General features: G+C 34.6%; 4 protein-coding genes across 8 annotated transcripts in view; 2 read left to right on the plus strand and 2 right to left on the minus strand.

Moving 5' to 3' along the window:
- LOC116016926 (3-ketoacyl-CoA thiolase 2, peroxisomal-like) overlaps window positions 1–2,979 on the plus strand; it is a 4,565-nt gene extending 1,586 nt beyond the window's left edge. The window contains exons 2-14 of the mRNA XM_031257386.1: window positions 28–104; window positions 229–313; window positions 468–594; window positions 951–1,049; window positions 1,133–1,200; window positions 1,296–1,403; window positions 1,491–1,568; window positions 1,642–1,774; window positions 1,868–1,964; window positions 2,051–2,174; window positions 2,262–2,370; window positions 2,563–2,646; window positions 2,735–2,979. Coding sequence (XP_031113246.1) covers window positions 28–104; window positions 229–313; window positions 468–594; window positions 951–1,049; window positions 1,133–1,200; window positions 1,296–1,403; window positions 1,491–1,568; window positions 1,642–1,774; window positions 1,868–1,964; window positions 2,051–2,174; window positions 2,262–2,370; window positions 2,563–2,646; window positions 2,735–2,844 — 1,299 coding nt within the window. The 3' untranslated portion in view covers window positions 2,845–2,979. The remainder of the gene's footprint in view (window positions 1–27; window positions 105–228; window positions 314–467; window positions 595–950; window positions 1,050–1,132; window positions 1,201–1,295; window positions 1,404–1,490; window positions 1,569–1,641; window positions 1,775–1,867; window positions 1,965–2,050; window positions 2,175–2,261; window positions 2,371–2,562; window positions 2,647–2,734) is intronic.
- Window positions 2,970–4,761, minus strand: LOC116016927 (thioredoxin-like protein 4B). Its single transcript, XM_031257387.1, has 4 exons — window positions 4,548–4,761; window positions 4,206–4,363; window positions 3,813–3,879; window positions 2,970–3,199 (listed from the first exon to the last, which is right to left on the minus strand). The coding sequence occupies exons 1-4, from the start codon at window positions 4,677–4,679 to the stop codon at window positions 3,101–3,103; spliced, it is 456 nt and encodes a 151-aa protein (XP_031113247.1). The 5' UTR covers window positions 4,680–4,761; the 3' UTR covers window positions 2,970–3,100.
- An 853-nt stretch (window positions 4,762–5,614) lies between these two features.
- Window positions 5,615–9,275, minus strand: LOC116016322. 5 transcript variants are annotated; one of them, XM_031256536.1, is made up of 4 exons: window positions 8,933–9,275; window positions 7,833–7,958; window positions 6,086–7,327; window positions 5,615–5,979 (listed from the first exon to the last, which is right to left on the minus strand). In XM_031256536.1, exon 3 carries the CDS (start codon window positions 7,301–7,303, stop codon window positions 6,125–6,127), a length of 1,179 nt encoding a protein of 392 aa, XP_031112396.1. In that variant the 5' UTR covers window positions 7,304–7,327; window positions 7,833–7,958; window positions 8,933–9,275; the 3' UTR covers window positions 5,615–5,979; window positions 6,086–6,124. The 5 variants fall into 5 exon arrangements, with proteins under 5 accessions (XP_031112396.1, XP_031112395.1, XP_031112393.1 ...); XM_031256535.1 differs by having other exon boundaries at window positions 7,833–8,407; XM_031256533.1 differs by having other exon boundaries at window positions 7,833–9,275.
- Window positions 9,276–17,080: 7,805 nt separating this feature from the next.
- Window positions 17,081–18,930, plus strand: LOC116017546. Its single transcript, XM_031258158.1, has 5 exons — window positions 17,081–17,230; window positions 17,514–17,568; window positions 17,668–18,116; window positions 18,279–18,546; window positions 18,653–18,930. The coding sequence occupies exons 1-5, from the start codon at window positions 17,225–17,227 to the stop codon at window positions 18,670–18,672; spliced, it is 798 nt and encodes a 265-aa protein (XP_031114018.1). The 5' UTR covers window positions 17,081–17,224; the 3' UTR covers window positions 18,673–18,930.
- The last annotated feature ends 46 nt before the right edge of the window (window positions 18,931–18,976 follow it).

Consider the following 18,976-nt stretch of genomic DNA (forward strand, 5'->3'; position numbering starts at 1 on the left):
TTTTTTTTTTTTTTTTTTTTTGTGTAGTCTTCGATGTGTGCAGCTGGAGATAGTGCTGCTTACCACAGGACGGCTGCTTTTGGAGATGATGTTGTCATTGTGGCGTAAGTTTCTTTGTTATGAATGAGCTTTTGCCGATTTTCTTCCTGAATTCAAAACTACATGGTTAGCTTTTGCCAATTTTCTTCCTGAATTCAAAACTAAATGGTTAGCTGTTGTGTATTTCAGTGCGTATCGTACTGCCATATGCAAATCCAAACGTGGCGGCTTCAAGGACACTCTTCCTGATGATTTACTTGCTTCTGTTCTTAAGGTTAGTTGTGTAGCATAGCTACTTCATTTTCACAGTAGGGGGTTTGAGGCATGAGAATAGTAGCTGAAGCGAGATTTCTTCCTCTGTGTTTGAATTCAATTTGACTATTGAAGGTTTTGCTGGAGTTCTGATACATGATAACTGTCTAATGTAGGCAGTGATTGAAAAAACGAACCTCAACCCGGCTGAAGTGGGGGATATAGTTGTTGGTACTGTCTTGGCCCCGGGCTCTCAAAGAGCAATTGAATGCAGAATGGCTGCATTTTATGCTGGTTTTCCTGGTAATATGCTCTCTCCCTTTCTTCATTTGATCTCTTGTAAGCTACATTTTTGTGCCTTGGTATTGAATGGTTTACGTGTTAGCTTGTCTTTAGCCTTTAGGCCAGATTTAAGATAAATGGCTTATTAAATTGAAGTTGTTTGTGTTCTTATGTACCTACAGTCCCAGATTATGTCTTTACAATTAAAATATTATGTACATACGAAACACAGACTAGTATTTTGATATCCAGTATATTACTTGTATATTATAACATTCTTGTCCTCCACCTCTTATGTTAAGTGTTACTTGGTGTACTTTATGTTAAGTGTTACTTGGTGTACGTTTCAAAGTATCTAAATGAGTGGCTTTTACCAGAAACTGTCCCATTAAGAACTGTCAACAGGCAGTGTTCATCTGGTCTTCAAGCTGTTGCTGATGTAGCTGCCTCCATAAAAGCTGGGTTTTATGACATAGGTAGATCTTCTAAAACATACTTTAGGTGTACACTAAAGTTGCATTTTCTATATCTGGCTGTAACCGCCATTCTCTTCATACAGGCATTGGGGCAGGACTAGAGTGCATGACACTTGACAATATAAGCAGAGTCAATAATACTAATCCGAGGGTATTCCCAAGATCTTTTATTTGATCTGTCTTGCTTTCTATCCTACACTTTTGCAGCTAAGAGTATTATTTTATTACGGATGTATGCTTTCATAGGTACATAGTTTTGCACAAGCCCGTGATTGTCTTGTCCCAATGGGTATTACTTCCGAAAATGTTGCAGAACGTTATGGAGTGACTAGGCAAGAACAGGACCTTGCTGCTGTAAGTGTTGGCTGTTTTATGTCTTTTGCTGTGGAAATGTAAATAACACAATACAAATGAGTTAGCACTGAAGATTTCTTGTCACAGGTTGTATCTCATCAGCGAGCTGCTGCTGCTACTGCAAGTGGAAAGTTCAAAGATGAAATTATCCCTGTTTCCACAAAGGTTTGTTATACTCTGGAAATTGAATTAAGTTAGTTTCTGTGGTTTTCTAATGACTGTTTTATGAATAAAAAAGATTGTAGAGCCTAAAACTGGAATCGAGAAGCCTGTAGTCATATCTGTGGATGATGGAATTCGCCCAAATACAAATATAGGGGACCTGGCTAAGTTAAAGCCTGCTTTCAGGAAGGATGGATCCACAACTGCAGGTATTGACATGTTAACATTTAATGGCATACAGAACTATTCCACCAATTCATGTTCTTCGTTATATTTGGACTGACCTTGGATATGAATTTTAGGAAACGCTAGCCAGATTAGTGATGGAGCAGGAGCAGTTCTTCTCATGAAGAGAAGTGTTGCTGTTCAGAAGGGATTTCCGATCCTCGGTGTATTCAGGTTCCCCAGTTGTCTTCTGAACTCGACTCACAGTATGTCAAGCTTGCAAAGCTGTCTCTTAAAGTTCTATTGTTGTTCATTATCAGGAGTTTTGCTGCTGTCGGGGTGGATCCTGCTGTCATGGGAATTGGCCCGGCTGTTGCAATTCCGGCTGCTGTGAAATCTGCTGGTCTGGATATTGATGATGTTGATTTGTTTGAGATAAATGAGGTATTGTTTTTGGCAAATCACAACATTTCATTGTTCAACACTCTGTGAGTTACATTTTATTGAGCTACTACTTTCATCTATTTGCAGGCATTTGCATCCCAATTTGTATACTGCAGAAAGAAGCTCAATCTTGACCCTGAGAAAGTTAATGTCAATGGAGGAGCAATTGGTCTTGGTCACCCTTTGGGTGCAACAGGTAGTCTTGTAAACATCGTGTACACAACTAACCTTATTTAGGTGATACCTTAAGGTAGATTAGATATAACATGACATAATTACAAAAAAATAATCATTGTTTACCTCTCTAACCTTATTTAGGTGATACCTTAAGGTGGATTAGATATAACATGAAATAATTACAAAAAAATAATCATTGTTTACCTCTCAGGTGCACGCTGTGTTGGTACACTACTGCATGAGATGAAGCGCAGGGGAAAAGATTGTCGATTTGGTGTTGTATCAATGTGCATAGGTACTACTTGTACACTTTGTGCATACATTTTACCCTACTAAACTAGTAGGCCTTTTGTTGAGCTATCTTTTCATCATTTTGAGTGCAGGCTCAGGAATGGGTGCTGCGGCTGTTTTCGAAAGAGGGGATTGTGTTGATGATCTGTGCAATGCTAGGGCTGTGACCATCACCAACTTTTTGTCCAAGGATGCTATATAATGCTATGAATTCATGTAAAATATGTGCTATGAATTCATGCAAAATTACACTACACGCTTGAGTATTGTGTCCGAATATTGAAACAAAGGAAAATAAATTTGAATCGTGATCAAGAAGAATGCATCTTGTTTGAAAGTTTTCTATCATTTGATGTTTCATAATGATGTCATTATATATGTCTCAAACACCAATCCTACCATCAGATGAATAAGATCCCAACATAAATCAGAGTGAGCAAAATCATAGGATTTACCTCCTACACATCTTTGTACAACAATTGAAATCTCGGTATTCGCTCCGGAGGAAGAGGACAGGTTACAATCAGCTTGCCTTTCATGGCCCCTCTATATATTGCCTACATACCAAATATAATATGTTACTCCATACGACTCAAGACTAGAATAAGTAGGAGCTCATCACATAGAGATATCTATAACAAGCAGCAAATCAAATAGCAGATTCACCTACCCCTGAACAGAGAGAGATTACTCCATATAACAGTGCTAGCAAAACTATACCAACTTCACAAAGATACAAAGAAGTTAATCTTTGTTTTTCTTAGATGAACACTTCACTACTTCAGGTATGAACAATAAGTGAATCTCTAAACTTTTATGAACAATATAAATAGGCCGTGCAAACATATTAAACAAAACAAAAAAACTTTTATGCTTTGCAACAAGAACGCACTAATTAAATCTCTAGCCTTCTATACTTCTATCAAAAGTAGATAGATCAACCGAGCATTTCTTAGTTCTTAAAGCACGTGAAGTCAGGAAACCAACACAGTTGCATTAAATAATACAGGGTACCTTGTAGCCTTCTATCTAAAAGTTTCTTTCTTGAAAACGATTTTGTAGAAATTTAGTTTCAGCAGGTGGTGTTTCATTGATTTCAAAGAAGGGAGTCGGAAAAAATTTAGTTAGTCCTTAATACAGCATAATCAAGCAATTGAAAAATTATCTTACCTCCACCACATCAATGAAGTCCTGTTTTGTCTGAAATGCTCCATTCCACTTGGTATGATCTGCACTCCTGCATAACATACACAGTTACACACCTCGTCTACGTGAATTATTAGATTCTCAATAGTTTAGATCACAGACATACTTTATGAGCAAACAGCCAAGATGAAGTGATCTTCCAATACACGCTTAGATCACTCAAACTGACAGATTATATCTAGAAAACGAATAATTTTATCATCTTATTAGCTAATCGCAATCATACAAGGATTTCTAGAAGAGTATATACAAATATAGATTCACTAATATAAGTCATTCAGTAGGCAGTTGCTATCACATATACGAAGCAACAAATTAATTTTCGTTAAATGAGAGTGAATAAGCTAAAAAGGTTACCCAGAATCCATCTTCATATGATGAGCATTGAAGAAGAACACCGTAGAAGGTATCAAAGTTATATCAAAATACTTCACATAAACTTGTACTTCCTCGGAATCGACGTCTGCTAAAGCCACCGTCGCGAACTTGGAAACCTCCGCCGCGGATTTATAAAGCTGCACTCGAGAATTCATCAATCAGCTATATAACCAACGACCTGGGAAGTTCAATTCTTCGATACAAATTGCTGAATTCCTAATCCGTCTATATGACATCAAATCGTCTTAATTGGAAACAACGAAACCTCATAGATTACGAAATAGATCCAAAAAGGGGAAAAGGCAAGGTTGGAGAGCTTACGACGTCGTCGAGCTGGAGACAAACGGCATCGGATGCACGGCCAAAACGGAGGACGAGGACTTTATCAATGGTGTCTCTGATTATGGAGTCTATTTCCTGCTTCGTCCTCAAGGTCCTCAGTATGTAATCCATCTTCTCTGCAACTGTTTCGCTAACTATTTAGGCGCGGCACAGGTGCCAGAGTGCTTGAGGCAGGGAATTTATAGCGTTCCTGATAATAGGAAATTTCTTTCTCCCAAAAACTGTTACTAAACCATTGAGGTAACCTTGTGAGTTGTGACTATAATAATAATAATAATAATAATAAAGAATTTTAAGTTATAAATTTTCTTTCACACTCAAAATTTATTATGAAAGACTGATAAATCAGATCTAAGACATTCGTCGACCAAGGATATAGTTGATTGTCGACTATAATATACTATCATATCCGAAAGACTCGAGATTGATTATCAAGTAATGTGCAACACGAAAAATTGTGTTCATTTGATACTTTATATAAATGAACTTGTATAATGTAACAATAGAACAAAACATAGACAAGACTACAATGCACCTTTTAATATTAACTCATTTTAATATAATAATAATTTTAAAAAATCATACCTCTCAAGGGTCTTAGTTCTTAAATATTCTTGAATATGTATTACTCAGTATTAAATATCACATGTCTCTGTTTTCAAAAAAAAAAAATATCACAAGTCTCTTCTAATTTAATCAAAATTCTTTTTTTTTTTTTGAAACATCAAAATTCTTTTTTTTTTTTTGAAACATTTAATCAAAATTCTTAAATTCAAACGCTACAACTGTACAGTATTTTCAGTGTGTGAATACCCTGAGTAAAGAACCCAGTGATCAGACTCAAAAAAATTTCAACTTTGTAGCCGTATTGATTAAGGTTCTTTTGCTTGTGTCACAATGTTAGTTGATAGATTGAATAAAACCACGAAATTTCCGTACATGTTTTAGGCGTATGCCGAGACAAATGTAAGTAAGAACACTAGCAGGTTTCGAATTGAGATTTCCTCACAATATTAAACCAGAACAAAGACCAGACGAGAGGGTGATGAGGAAAATATGAGATCAACAATTAGACATCCTTAACAACAGCAACAGAAAATAGGGCACAACAAACAAAAGAGAGTAACATTCAAAAATCAAAACCAACAATGACTAGAGGTAACAAATCCATGGTCAATGAGAATATGTACAAATTTTGAAGCTTAGGATGCATCAAGACTGGAACATGAAGCATGAGCATCCCAGGCTCTGAAAATGCAAGTCAACAACCTCGATTATTTTGTCTGAATCAAGGCATATCCTTGCCTGTATGAAGAAAAGGATATAGAAATGGATCTCCCCTCGCTTAGGCTAGCAGATTTCTGGGAACTTGGGGAATTGAGTTGCGAGAAGATCTTGGATAGGATGCTTTCTGCACAGTAGTGGAACATGGTAAGATTATGAACATTTATTTGGCCAATGGTAACTGAAAAAAGTATCTCATAGGAGATATTAAATCATGATTCTGGGAGCACTACCAGGGTGACAGTCTAATTTTGATCTTCATCTGGCCTGAATCACATCAACCGACGACGTCTCCTTGGATTAGAAGGAACCTCATCGCTGATTATATCCAAGTCTTCATCTTCTTCCTCATCTTCATTGTCGTCTTCGTCATCATCATCATCATCATCTTGAAGACCCAACAGGTTCTCACCCCAAAGAAAGCGGCGCCTAGGGAGAGATCCATTTGAGCGTTGGTGCCTTGATAAAGTCCTTGATCTGTCACTTCTTAGTTCAGATATTGTGTCCATAGAACCAATCATCTGAAACAGGAAGAGAGTACTCATCAATCTGCCACTTTCACCTGTGCCCCTTTCACTTGATAGCCTATCTCCATTCTCAATTACATAATCCCCAAATACCATAGCACCCGGCATAGCAGTTCGAATAGCACTGATTATGTCATCATACTCTCTCTGTTCTTCAAGGCTTCTCCAAGCCCGCTGTCTCAATGGGTCAACATCAGTAGGGCGAGCTGCGGGGTGAACTCTCCTGGCATGATGGCGCAGCTCCCTATAATTACCTACAAATGAGCATGATTCACGGGAACAATTTCTAGGCTTCAAATTCAGGTACTTCCTAGCTTCTCCAACAACCTTCCATCCCGTTATGTCTCCACGACACAGAGGGCATTTCAGGTTCAATTTTGGTTCCGATGGGCAAACCACATCTGTTGCTTCAGGACCCCTTGTCCACAGTGGGCTGGCATCCCTAGCTTCTAAAGTTCCTTCACGTCTCTCCATGTAATTATCTGTAAGATTAATTCTATTTGCTTCTGATCCTCCAGCAACTCCACCAGTTACCAAAGCATTACTGACTGATATATTCACTTCTTCATGAGCTTCCGATGAATTACTTAATGTTCTTGAGCCTGAGTTTCTATCAGAAGTACGAAAAGTAAAATTCGGGCTACTAGAAAGCCTGGGTGGAGAGGGAATCCTAGCTGTTGTTGTGGGTGGAGAGGGCAAGTACAATTTTTCATCAGTGACTTTCTTGAAACGATCTAGGCAGTTTGAGTGCCTATAGCTTGTGTCGCAAATGTAAGATCTGCATCCTTTATCATGAGAACTACAAAGTAGAAGAACAGCATTGTGTGGGTGATCCATGCATATAGGGCATGAAGCTTCATCCCATTCCTTATGGAGAGAATGCTTATCTGCCTCATCTGGCATGCTTTGTTTCCTAGTGGCCATCTATGTGCACCGTAATGTGTTTAACTGTTACTAACACTAAAACCATTAATATTACATTATTCTACAATTTGGAGAAATTATCAAAATTTAGATGATATATATAGAAAGGATAACAAACTCACGCCACCCTCATGAACACAAAAAAAAAAGAGGAAAATTCTAGGACATCTATGATGCACACCTCTATCATACAGATGGAAAACAATTAAACAACAAAAGGTAACAAGAGGAAGAAATAGCGTAACACTTAATAACAGATTGAGAACTAGTGCTTCAAACCATGACCATCAAGTGTGAATCGACAAAAGCCATACAACAGCCCAACAAAGCAAGAGGTGGGCACACATGGTGGTCATGCATTATGTATGTGCAGGTGACTTAAGTGATTAATTGTGCCACCCCAAAAAGTATATCTCTAAACTGAAACTTCAGGATAGAAGCTAAAATAAACTATGCAAGAAAAATGTGTCACATAGAAAGGAAAATAATCTCAAGCATATAAACATAATACTCATTTTAAAATGCTCACCAAGAAAAGGGACCAAATCTCATCTGCTGGTATCTTGTATTCTTCTGTATCTTATACACTGGTAAGAGTTGGCAAATGAAATACTACAGGATCCTTATTCCACTTTACAGCACATTGAATTTCACCCTTCAAGCAATAAATTAATATGTTCAAGACAATTATGTGTTGTACAATAACTAGTTTATATCTTGAGTGACAGTCATGAGTCCTACAACCTAAAGTTGTAATTTGAAAACACACACACACGCAATAGTAATGCCCATAATTCCTAGTTGTATGATTAATCGCAAACAAAGAAAATATCACAGAACTTGCATAATAAAAAGGAAATTTGACTCTTTGAATCCATTTGGTCAACTTATGATCAAATCAAGCAGTGTACAAGAATGATACAGATCATACTTATATGAGGAGAAAAACCATCTAAACAAAAATGATGAAAGCAGTACAATTTGCAGTAATGGCAGGTTAATATTCCCTATTTCAAAGTGAACCTGAAGATTTTTTAGGTCATTCCATATTATTGGTACAACCATTGAAGTCCAACATGACCCAACCTTTCCCTCCAGCAATACCTGGGTTGCATAACAAATTGCTAAAAAAGTTCATAAACCCATTATATAAACCCCTAGAACACCATAACAGTTACAAATTCCAAAACAAGCTTAGCTAAAAATTAAGATTTGTTAACTGGGGAGTGCCAGGCTGGGGAAGAAAGAGAATGAGAATTTGTTGCATTTAATAAACATTAATATTAGTAATCAAATAAAACATCATTAAAAAATAAATAAAGTCAATTATTGAAAAAGCTTAAAATTTTCAGCAAACAAATTCCAGATGCTTCATTCCAAATCAATAATCAGATATCCAAACACAATCTTAAAACCCCAATTCCAATTTCAAACCCTAATCAACCATACAGATCAAAAAGACCATTCTTTAATTCGTGCCATTATTACATATAATCAGATCTGCATATATCCATAAACGTCAATTGCAGTTAAACAACAGAGATGAAAAATTAGGGCACAGTAAATTAAAATTAAAATTAAAACAAAAAAATAAATAAATAAATAAAAATCAGGGGTGAATGAAATTACGATTCAGCTAGAAATTGAGTTGGTTCTGGGAGTTTGATTCATTGTCCTTTTGGCTTCAATTGTTGAATTGAATATCAAGCATAAATACAGATTAAGAAACGAACTTTGCGTGAGAATTACAAGGACCGTTCTGTGAACTAGGGTTGAAGAAAAGGGGGAAAAAGTTAGGGAGAAATTCGCTGATTTATACAGTCGGTGATACGAGAAATAAATTAAATTAAATTAAATTAAGTGATAAAATGGAGATGAAAATGGTGGTTCTTTTCAATGGTTGGAGGAGGTTAGAGAAAGTGAAATTGCAGAGTTAGCCAGATATAGAGAGAGAGTACAACCGGGTTAAGCACGGTCCGGTTCGGACGAAGCTAATCTAGTTATGTACCGTGCCTGTACGCTTTCTGCATGCAGCCAACGTGACCACTGACCATAAGACAGGCATGGTGCAATTTGGGCCACCTAGTTAGTCGATCAATTAGAGCATCCTTACCCTTGAATTTTTTTGCGATTTTCGTAAGTGTGATTAGAAAGTCGATCAATTAGAGCATCCTTACCCGTGAATTTTTTTGCGATTTTCGTAAGTGTGATTAGAAAAGAGAAAGTAAGAGAAAGAATAAAAAGGGAAAAAGAAAAGTGAAAAGAAAATGCATTCTAACAACAATTTTGGTTTTCTATATACTTTACCTACAACTCCTGCAATATCTTTGATTTTGTAGGAGTAGTTTTGCTCCATGATTTGCTATTCACATCAGTGTTGGTTTTCTTCCTCAAGTTTTTTCTCTGACATTATCCTTGCAATAACTACTGATGTAGATGCCTTTAAATTGGTAACAGAAAAAGTTCTTTATTGATGAAATTTATAAAGTAAATTTCATTCAAAATGTAATTTTGAATAATGATTACGATTTTTTTTTATAAATAAAAAATATTGTGCAATTTAATTGAGCTTTTTCAAAAATTTTCAAGTATTTTTTTAAGCAAATGAAACTTGTAGTCACTACTGTGAATCATATTGCCTATAAGAATTGAACTCAATAATTGTTAAGTACGAGAATCATACTTCATATTTTATGAATAATTTTAATATTTGTTGTTCTTAGGAACAAAAATTTTATTTGTACCCAATAATTTGTGTCACTGACAATTATGAAGTCATGGGGTGATATTTATTAGAGTACTAATTAATAAATAAACGAAAAACTGTCAAACTCACACCTCTTAATACAAGTGAATTGTGTAATTGAATTTTTAATTAAAAAATAATAATAAGATATCTAACAAAATAGTGCAATTGAATGACAATGCTTTATTATTTAGTATGTTATTGTTGCTAAGGACCTTGTGGTCCAGTGGCGTCAAACTCTTCTCTTTATATAAGGTTCGAGTCTCAGTGGAGTCAATACTGACTCTTGTGCTAGAGTTAGTAGTATTTAGTGCACGACATCTAAGTTCTAATACATAAGTGGATTCCAATCGTTTATTTTTTTTTAATTTTGTATTTATTAAATACAATCATTAGTTATTAAAGTTGATAGTTGTCTCCCATATTAAACCGTCATGGAAGTCCATAAAAGAATATGAGACAAACGACACTGCAAAATTATTTTAATAATTATTTTAATGATTATTAAAAAACATTAACATCCCAACCCCAAAAAAACAAAAAAAAAAAAAAACAAAAAAAAAACAATCAAGCTTGTCAATAAATAATGTCCAAAATTTAAATAGAGGTAGGCAACCATGGCTATCACTATTGAAAACTATTTCAATAACACTTAATACAATATATATTATCATACGAGATACCATTGGTATCATAACATTTTTTTTACAAAAATTAGCGTAATCTCTCAATTTTAAAATAACACAAATATAATAGACATTAATAGAGTTATTATTGTTGATATTACAATCATTGTAAATTGTCATTTTCCAGACACAACTCAACTAATTAATTAAACTAAATAAGTTAATAATTCGATATTTATTAAATTTAAAATATTTCAGATAATTGAAACATAATTAGAAATTTTAATATAAATATAAGTGAAGATTCTCGATATTAAAATATAAAATAAAATCAATCTATAGTCTAGGGTCTAGAGTCTAGACCCAACCAGGCAACCAGCCACCGCTCAATTTCCTTAATTTCATCCGCATATGGCATAAAGCCATCAACTCCACCACGTAACTCCAAACATCTCCTCAAAGCCATCTGTTCTTACTGGCCTTAACTATCCTCATGATCAACGTGGGTGGTGTACAAAATCTGGTACGCCACGCCCGTCCACTCATGCCCGCACAATATGTACGTGTAACGTAGTTTTTTCGAAAGTCTAATTTAGTGAAACATATGTCATAGTATGTCACGGGCCTAGAGTCTCCTGCAACACTTAGGGGTGTATTCAATCATGACTTTCATAGAATTTTAAAGATTTTTATGAACTTTAAAAGTTTGGGGGTATTCAATTCAAACTTTTAGAAAGTATTTAAAAGTCATGCGGTATTTAATCAAGATTTTTAAAGAGTTTTTAAAAGTCATGTGGTATTCAATTAAACTTTTCAAGAATCTTTAAAAGTCATGTGGTATTCAAAAAGTTATGAATTTGTAAGGATTTTTAATTTTAGAACTTTTGTAGACTTTTATATATTTTTCCTTCTCAAATATAAATAGTTGAAATCCAACCCCCAACCCTAAGATTTCAAAATTTTCTTTCTACCAACCTGAAGTTCTCTCTCTCTCTCTCTCTCTCTCTCTCTCTCTATTTAAACTCTATTTTTTCTCCTTATTTAAAATTTTAAACTTTATAAACCTTATACCTAAATTCAATAAATTATTTTTCTTCATTATCCTATATTTTCTACATCCCTAAACTCTACCAATTTTTTTTCTCTCTCCTAAACTNTATATGTTTCATAATATTCATATGTTTATTCGTAATATATTTTTTCTTTTTTCTTTTTAACAACATGCTATTACGAATAGTGAACTATTGTTCGCAATAGCAATTTGAGGCTACAAAGAGAAGCACATTGTTGTTGTTAGCAGTCACATATTGTTATTGCAAATAATAGCTCTTTGCTTGATACCTAGCAGTATATCAAATATAATTTATATATATATTATTAATTTTTTTTATTTTATGCAACTAGTAATTATTTTTTTAAATATTAATTTCTCAAGAAAAAGTAATTATATTTTTAAATATTTTATTTGAACAATTCTATAACTATAAATTTTAGTGTTTAATATTGTTATTAATTGCTTATGAAAGTTTGTAAGGATGTATTCAATTTAGAATTTTAATGACTTTTGTAGACTTTTTAAAATAAAAAAGTTGATAAAAGTTTATGCAAGTTTTTTATACAGATTTTTATAGAGTTTTACAAAGTTTTAAAAAGTTTTGAACGACTCTATGAAAGTCAATAAAAGTTTATTAAAATCTATCATTTTAAAAGTTTTTAAAAATCTACAAAAGTCATGATTGAATACACCCCCCTTAGCGTCATCAGTGCGACATCTTAAGAACCTCTCGTATTTTATAGATTTTTTTGAAAACTCGTATTTTATAGATTAATTTTATCTTTATATGTGTCAAATTGGTTTCGTCTACCCTGACTAGTCATCAAGAGATAACAATAGTTTCCAATTAGTTGTGCGCTTCAAATCGCCTCAATCACTTTCATAGTCAAGTCCAAACTAGCGACAAGTTCTCTAAACTTAATTGGTCGACATGCCTAACTCAGTTAAACCTTAGCGTCTAAGGTAAAATAATCCTTGACGCTATTGTCGCTCCTTGCCTATTTTTTTGCAAGCTAACCAGTTGACTCGTTCATTCATTGGGTCTAATACGGTCATGCAAACAGTGAGTGACGCATAGGTCAATTAAAACACATTGAGGGTAAATAAGTTATCAGAGAATAGCCAAACATCTTGTGCTCAGATGGCACGTCTGCGGCTCTCCTTGAGAAAGGTCACATGATCGAAATAATATAATACGGTTCCACCTCCTATCTGACAATGACTGTTAGTCCATTACTATTTGACTGCCTTCACTGCATTGACGGGTTAGAACAAGAGCGCCGGGTCAGATTTGGTGTCTTGTTCATCTACAACGGTCGAACTCGGCGCCTTGACAAAATGTTATTTGTGTTGTGTTCGGCGAGAAGGGAATGAGGGATTTCAGATTTGTGTTCTGTGTTTTGTATAATTGAATTGGGACTATTGGGCTATTGGCATAATGAATGACACTTGCCATAATATTTTGTATAATTTATATACATATAAATGGGATTAGGGATTTATATTGTGCTATTGGCAGAATGTTTTGTATAATTTATATACATATAACTTATAAATATATTATATAGTATATATTTAATTTAGTAAATGAAAAATAAATTTTAAAAATAAGTAATGGTAAATAAGTTTTCAATTTTAGTTTTCGAAAACAGAGAATGGAAATAAACGTCCTTAAATTTCTCAAACAAAAACAATAATGAGCCATTAAGTTTGGATTCCAAACTTATAATACGTACGGTGTAACATAATAAGTACATAAGTGCTCCAAGTAGTATTTTTGAAAGTCTAATTTGGTGGTAGTATTTTTGAAAGTCTAATTTGGTTGTATGTAGGTGCAGTTGGGTCTTCTGTTCCCATAAATTCCACTATATTTGTGCACTTGTCAAGTGATTAATTAATGGGTACAGTGTAATGGGGAGTGGCATGGCGCCCTACATCCTAAATCTCCATTGAAACATTCCTTTTGTCCTCAATATAATATTGGACATTATACTGTCTCTAAATTATTCATCATCGACATTAATTAGTTTCATTTTCCCTCATTGCAAAGAATATAATTCCAATATCATTTTTTTTTAAGTGAAAAGGAAACCTATTATCATTATTTGAGAGTATGCACTGCCGTACTGTGTAAACATTTCTCCTATGTAATAAGCTGCAAACTACACATAAAAGGTAAATTGCACTAAGAAAATTTATGTGACAAACTCGACGGAGAGGATATATAAATTTTTTTAATACAATACAATCAATTAAAAAAGAAAACAGATTATACATTGGACATGCAACTCTCACTATATACATGCAATACAAAGGAGGAAATAGGAATGACAAACGACAACAATACAGTAGCTTGATCCCTTCGAGAGAAATCTCAAAAACTTAAAGACTAATTTGAGTGAGAAATCTCAAAAACTTAGAGACTAATTTGAGTATGGTACATTTATGAAAGTTTACCAATCATTCAGCATATGAATTGGCTTCATAATGAATATGCTTAATTAAATAGTGTGAATTTGTAAGTGATAATGCATTATATAATGTGTTGTATATATGTTATTTACTATATGATGATTCGAATATTAATTTAAATATGTATATATTCGTTACCACATTGTAAGTAAAATTAATAATATATTTTCAAAATAATAAAAAATGAATAATATATTTACAATTTTATTTAAGTTGTATAAGTGATTAATTACTATACGTATCACTTTCTATTCTTTAACACGATATTTTTAGCTAAAGGATTGTACAATTTTCTCTTGAATTTCGTAATTAATGTCCATGGACATTAATAACTCTCATGCAGTCAGTGTCACTCTATAAGCTTCCAGAATCATCTACATGATTTATGATTTATGAATAATGCAAATTTTGTTTTGTATTTTGTACTTGTGAGGTTTTAGGCACAATGTGGAGTTGCTTATTATTATCTTTTTTTAATTTTACTTCGGTGATCATTTGTTGCTTAGGGTAACAAAGCGAACTTCACATTACATTTAGAGTAACAGTTGTGATATTTTCCGTGAATCAAAGATTTTAGGCATAAGGCAATAGATGGAGAGGAGTAATAAATTATTGTGGCACTAACCACTTCAAACACAATATTTTTTCCTTTTGGTAAATACTTTTTTTCCTCTTTGTAATAAATGAGCTGAGAAGTATTTATACAATAACTGTCACTATTTACGTACATACAATGAATTTACTTTAGGTTATCATAATTACTTAACAAAATCTCGTTGTTCCATTTCGTCTACTATACCGATAGGCGGTATATATGAGAGGAAGTTGTTCTTATCACTGTAAACATGACAAGTTTGTTGACTTTCTCGCTTGGACATGAGTTGTCCTCCCTAAATGTGGGCTAGTTAGAGCCAAATGTGAATACCCTCTTCATAGCGGAGAGGTAAATGGCCCCTATAGTAGACTATAGTCTTCATAATTTTTGTGAGCTTTATAGTTTTAGTGGATTGACATTTTTCTAGGTGTTTTGAATTTTTAAAAACCATGATCTAAATAATATTGTATTAAATATCCTAGCTCATTGAGTTTATATATGTGTGTGTGTGTATGAATGACGATATTATTGTAAAAAAATTTCTTAAACTGTCATTTTTTTATTTCTTATTGTTGTCTGGGAGAGAACCATGTGCACTATGAAAGACTGAGGATACTGTGGAGTAACATATTATTAAAGTTTGAGGATGTCTGAGAGCCACCATGATCCATGTGTGACCTAAAATGTGTCCTTATTCTCGGCGCCACATTGCAGGGTGACAAGTCCTCCTGTCCCATAAAATCATAAAATATATCCTCTCCCACGTGCTTAGCGGCTTGCATAGTTGCATCCCCATGTGACTTAAAACTTAAAAGGATGTTAACAAAGTCTCATATCAAAAAATTAAAGAAAAAATTGAGTTTAATACGTTGATAATGACTTAGTTAACAAAAATCTTTTAATAATGATTCGATTCGAGTGCATTATGACTCAATTTTATTCTTAGACTTCAATTTATTTTGGCATTATTTTAATTAAATCTTAAATTTTAACAATTGCTTTGCATCCCCTGAGGTGTTTCTTTAATGGAAATAAATTCAGTTAATCATTAATTGAATTAATTCTGTTTAATTACTGAATTACGTCGATTCAGTTAATTGTCATTTGCTTTTAAAAAAAATCAGTTATGAGTTAAATTGATTAAAAAAAAACAAAATTAACTTAATTATTAATAAATAAATAGAAAATTTTCATTTTTAGTCATTTAATATAGTTATCATCAAATTGTCGATTTAGCACTTCATTATTTATTTGAAGTGTAAATTTAGTCCCTCAATTATTGTCAAAATGACAAATTTGATTCTCCGGACCATTTATGTCATCAATATGATAATAAAGTGGATGGTTTGAATATTCGATCCATTGATGACTAAATAAGTAAATATGCCGAGCCTCAGTGGAGGACTCAAAAAAAAAAAGTAAATATGTTACTTTGATAATAAGTGAAGGACTAAATTTACATCATAAATAATTGAGGGACTAAATCTATACTTTGCTCATAATTGGGGACTTAAAGTGTCATTTCTCCTAAATAAATATATACACTACATTAAATATATATTATATAAAATAAAAGCCCGATTATTCCATAAATTGTATTTCAATTCGGTGAACGATTAACTAAATGAAAATTCGATTAATCCAGGTCAAAATTGGATGAAAAACCCTAGCATCTCCCATGTGAGTTTAAAGCCTTTATAGATTGAACCAGAGTATATGTAAAAACGGGGCAACTACATCCAAGTTGGTCAACAGTTGACTAGTAACGACAAGTTTCGAAGTTTGATAATCTGTGAGAACTGTCTATTAGTCTTCTTAATTTAAGCCAGTTAACTATAAACAACTTAAATAGTCCTTTGCTAACTAGGGTAATAAGACGAATTACACTCATAGTGCATCTTCAGGTAGTGGCCCGTAAATCAAATAGCAAGTGTAAAACCCCAGCTGAGATGATGAGTGATGAAATCAATCTTCTACCAACTGAATCAAATCTTGGAACATGTAAATGGCTCCAGAAAGGTAGGGGATGATGAGGAATACAATGGCCAATGGGGGACCAGTTTGATCACCTCAATTAAGTATAATATCAGCCCTACATTTGTATGGCAGAGGGAGATGCCAACAGGAGCATCACTGCATTTACTCTCATTCATCTTGGTTTTGCATAATGCCCAATTAGAGTCAAGATCTTTTGCTTAGTACCCACCACATGATTTAGCATATATAATACTCCCCCTTCATTGCCTGGTTGTCTCACCATCTTTCCCACATTGTCTTCTCCATCTTCCCACAAGCCATAAGAATTTACAGACAGCAGACAGCAAAGACAGAGTTCTTCTGGGCTGTCCTTTTGACCATTTTGTCTCATCTGTCTCTCAACACTCCACAGTCCACAGTCAAAGTTTCATCTTAGAATATTTATCATAACATGCAGGTTTGTTACAATTTCCATTATTATATGTTTGTGACCAATTTAGGCACACTCAGCCATGTGCACGGTGTAAATTCTGCCTTCTAATTATAGTAAGTAAAAGGTCATAAGAAGGTAAATCAGTCTAGATTGTCCTTTTGCCTATATCTGACTGGCTCAAATTAAGAAGGATAATAGACCGCTCCCACTGGGAGACGAGGTTACCAAGCTAACAGCTCGACCAGCTAAGGTTGTGACAAATTTAAAATTCATTACACATTGCTGATCTGTTGTGCATATAAACCAGATTCTTCAGTGGCTGTCCAAGCTTGCACATGAGCATCAGACTGGCAAGAAGCAAGGTAAGGTCAAAGACTCAAAGGAGAAACATTGATCTTAAAGGATTTGGCAAAACATATTTTCTAGGATACTAAGTTTGGTCTTTTGTGCTTCTGTTTCAGATAAAGAAGTGAATGCAAATGGCATAGTTTTTCTGAACAAGAACACAGCTGAACAAACCAGGCTGAAATGCAAGAGTTGTAGTCTGTTCAAGTTCCTTCGCCGAAAGGACATTGCCAAGGCTTATTTCTACAACACCCTGCATCTGAAGAGGCTGGGGAGTAGTCGAAGGAGGCAGCATTTTGTCAGGTCCATGAACATGAAAAGAGAGAACCTTTCGCGGGGGTTAAGCCCGAGCCACAGGTCAGATTCTGGTGCACATTTAGGATCTACTAAGGTTCTGCCTATCAGCAGTGACCATGCAGCCCAATCTTCTTCAGAAAATGGCAACAGACAATGCCCTAAACCCGAAAAGAAAGACAAGACAAAAACCATTTCCAAGATGAAAGAGCTGCTCAGATGGGCTGCTGCAACCAAGTCAGAAAAGGGTGAAAAATTCCTAGGTAGAAAGGTCTGTCATTCATCCATTCTGTTCTTTATTTCCTTATACTGCCATATTTTCTAGAGGCAGGGTGCTGGGCTTGACCCTTCACTGGCCTCTGCCTGACAAACTGTATACTGCTATTGCCACGCCCGCATTCATAAAACCTTAAACTGATCACTGTCTGTGCAGGTGTTTCGCTTTCGCGACAAGACAACCTTAAAACCAGTACCAGATGATGATCAGCTCAGCAATGACTCTCCCAAGATCAGCTTCAGATGGGATGTGGAGAGCTGCTCCACCATCTCCTCCACTTATTCCGAGATCTCATCAATCGCTTCCTCAACGAGAAACGACCAATCAGGCAAAAGGAACGCGATTTCTTTAAGCTCAACTCCAGCCAGTAGGGAGCAGCAGCAAGGCTGCAGAGCAGGAAACTGGATCACCACAGATTCTGAGTGTAAGTATCTCCATCACCATCAATCTCTATTTCAAGAATTTATGAGTGAAAAGTATGGGTTTTTCTTCATAATCTCACCAGTAAACTCTCTGTCTTTGATGAACAGTCGTGGTGCTAGAACTCTGAACACAAAGCAGGGCCATTGGAGTGGAGAAAGTGACTATTGGACTAATAAGGAGTCCTGATTTTTATTCAGAAATATAGAGTGTGATGTAAAAATTGATGGATTCAATGGTGTGAAATGTTAAGTGCCTGCGTTGTAATCAAAGATGTAAGCATTTATTGCACATTTTACATTGTCATAATGCCTTATTCCTTCAATGAAGGTCGAAGCAGAGCCGGAGTTTGAGACCAAAAAATCGAATAAAATGATTGAATGGACAATTTCAGCTCCTGAGGTCCAAACCATTTTGGATAACTCATTTTTAGA

Source organism: Ipomoea triloba, chromosome 4 (assembly GCF_003576645.1).
Source record: "Ipomoea triloba cultivar NCNSP0323 chromosome 4, ASM357664v1".
Lineage (NCBI taxonomy): Eukaryota > Viridiplantae > Streptophyta > Magnoliopsida > Solanales > Convolvulaceae > Ipomoea > Ipomoea triloba.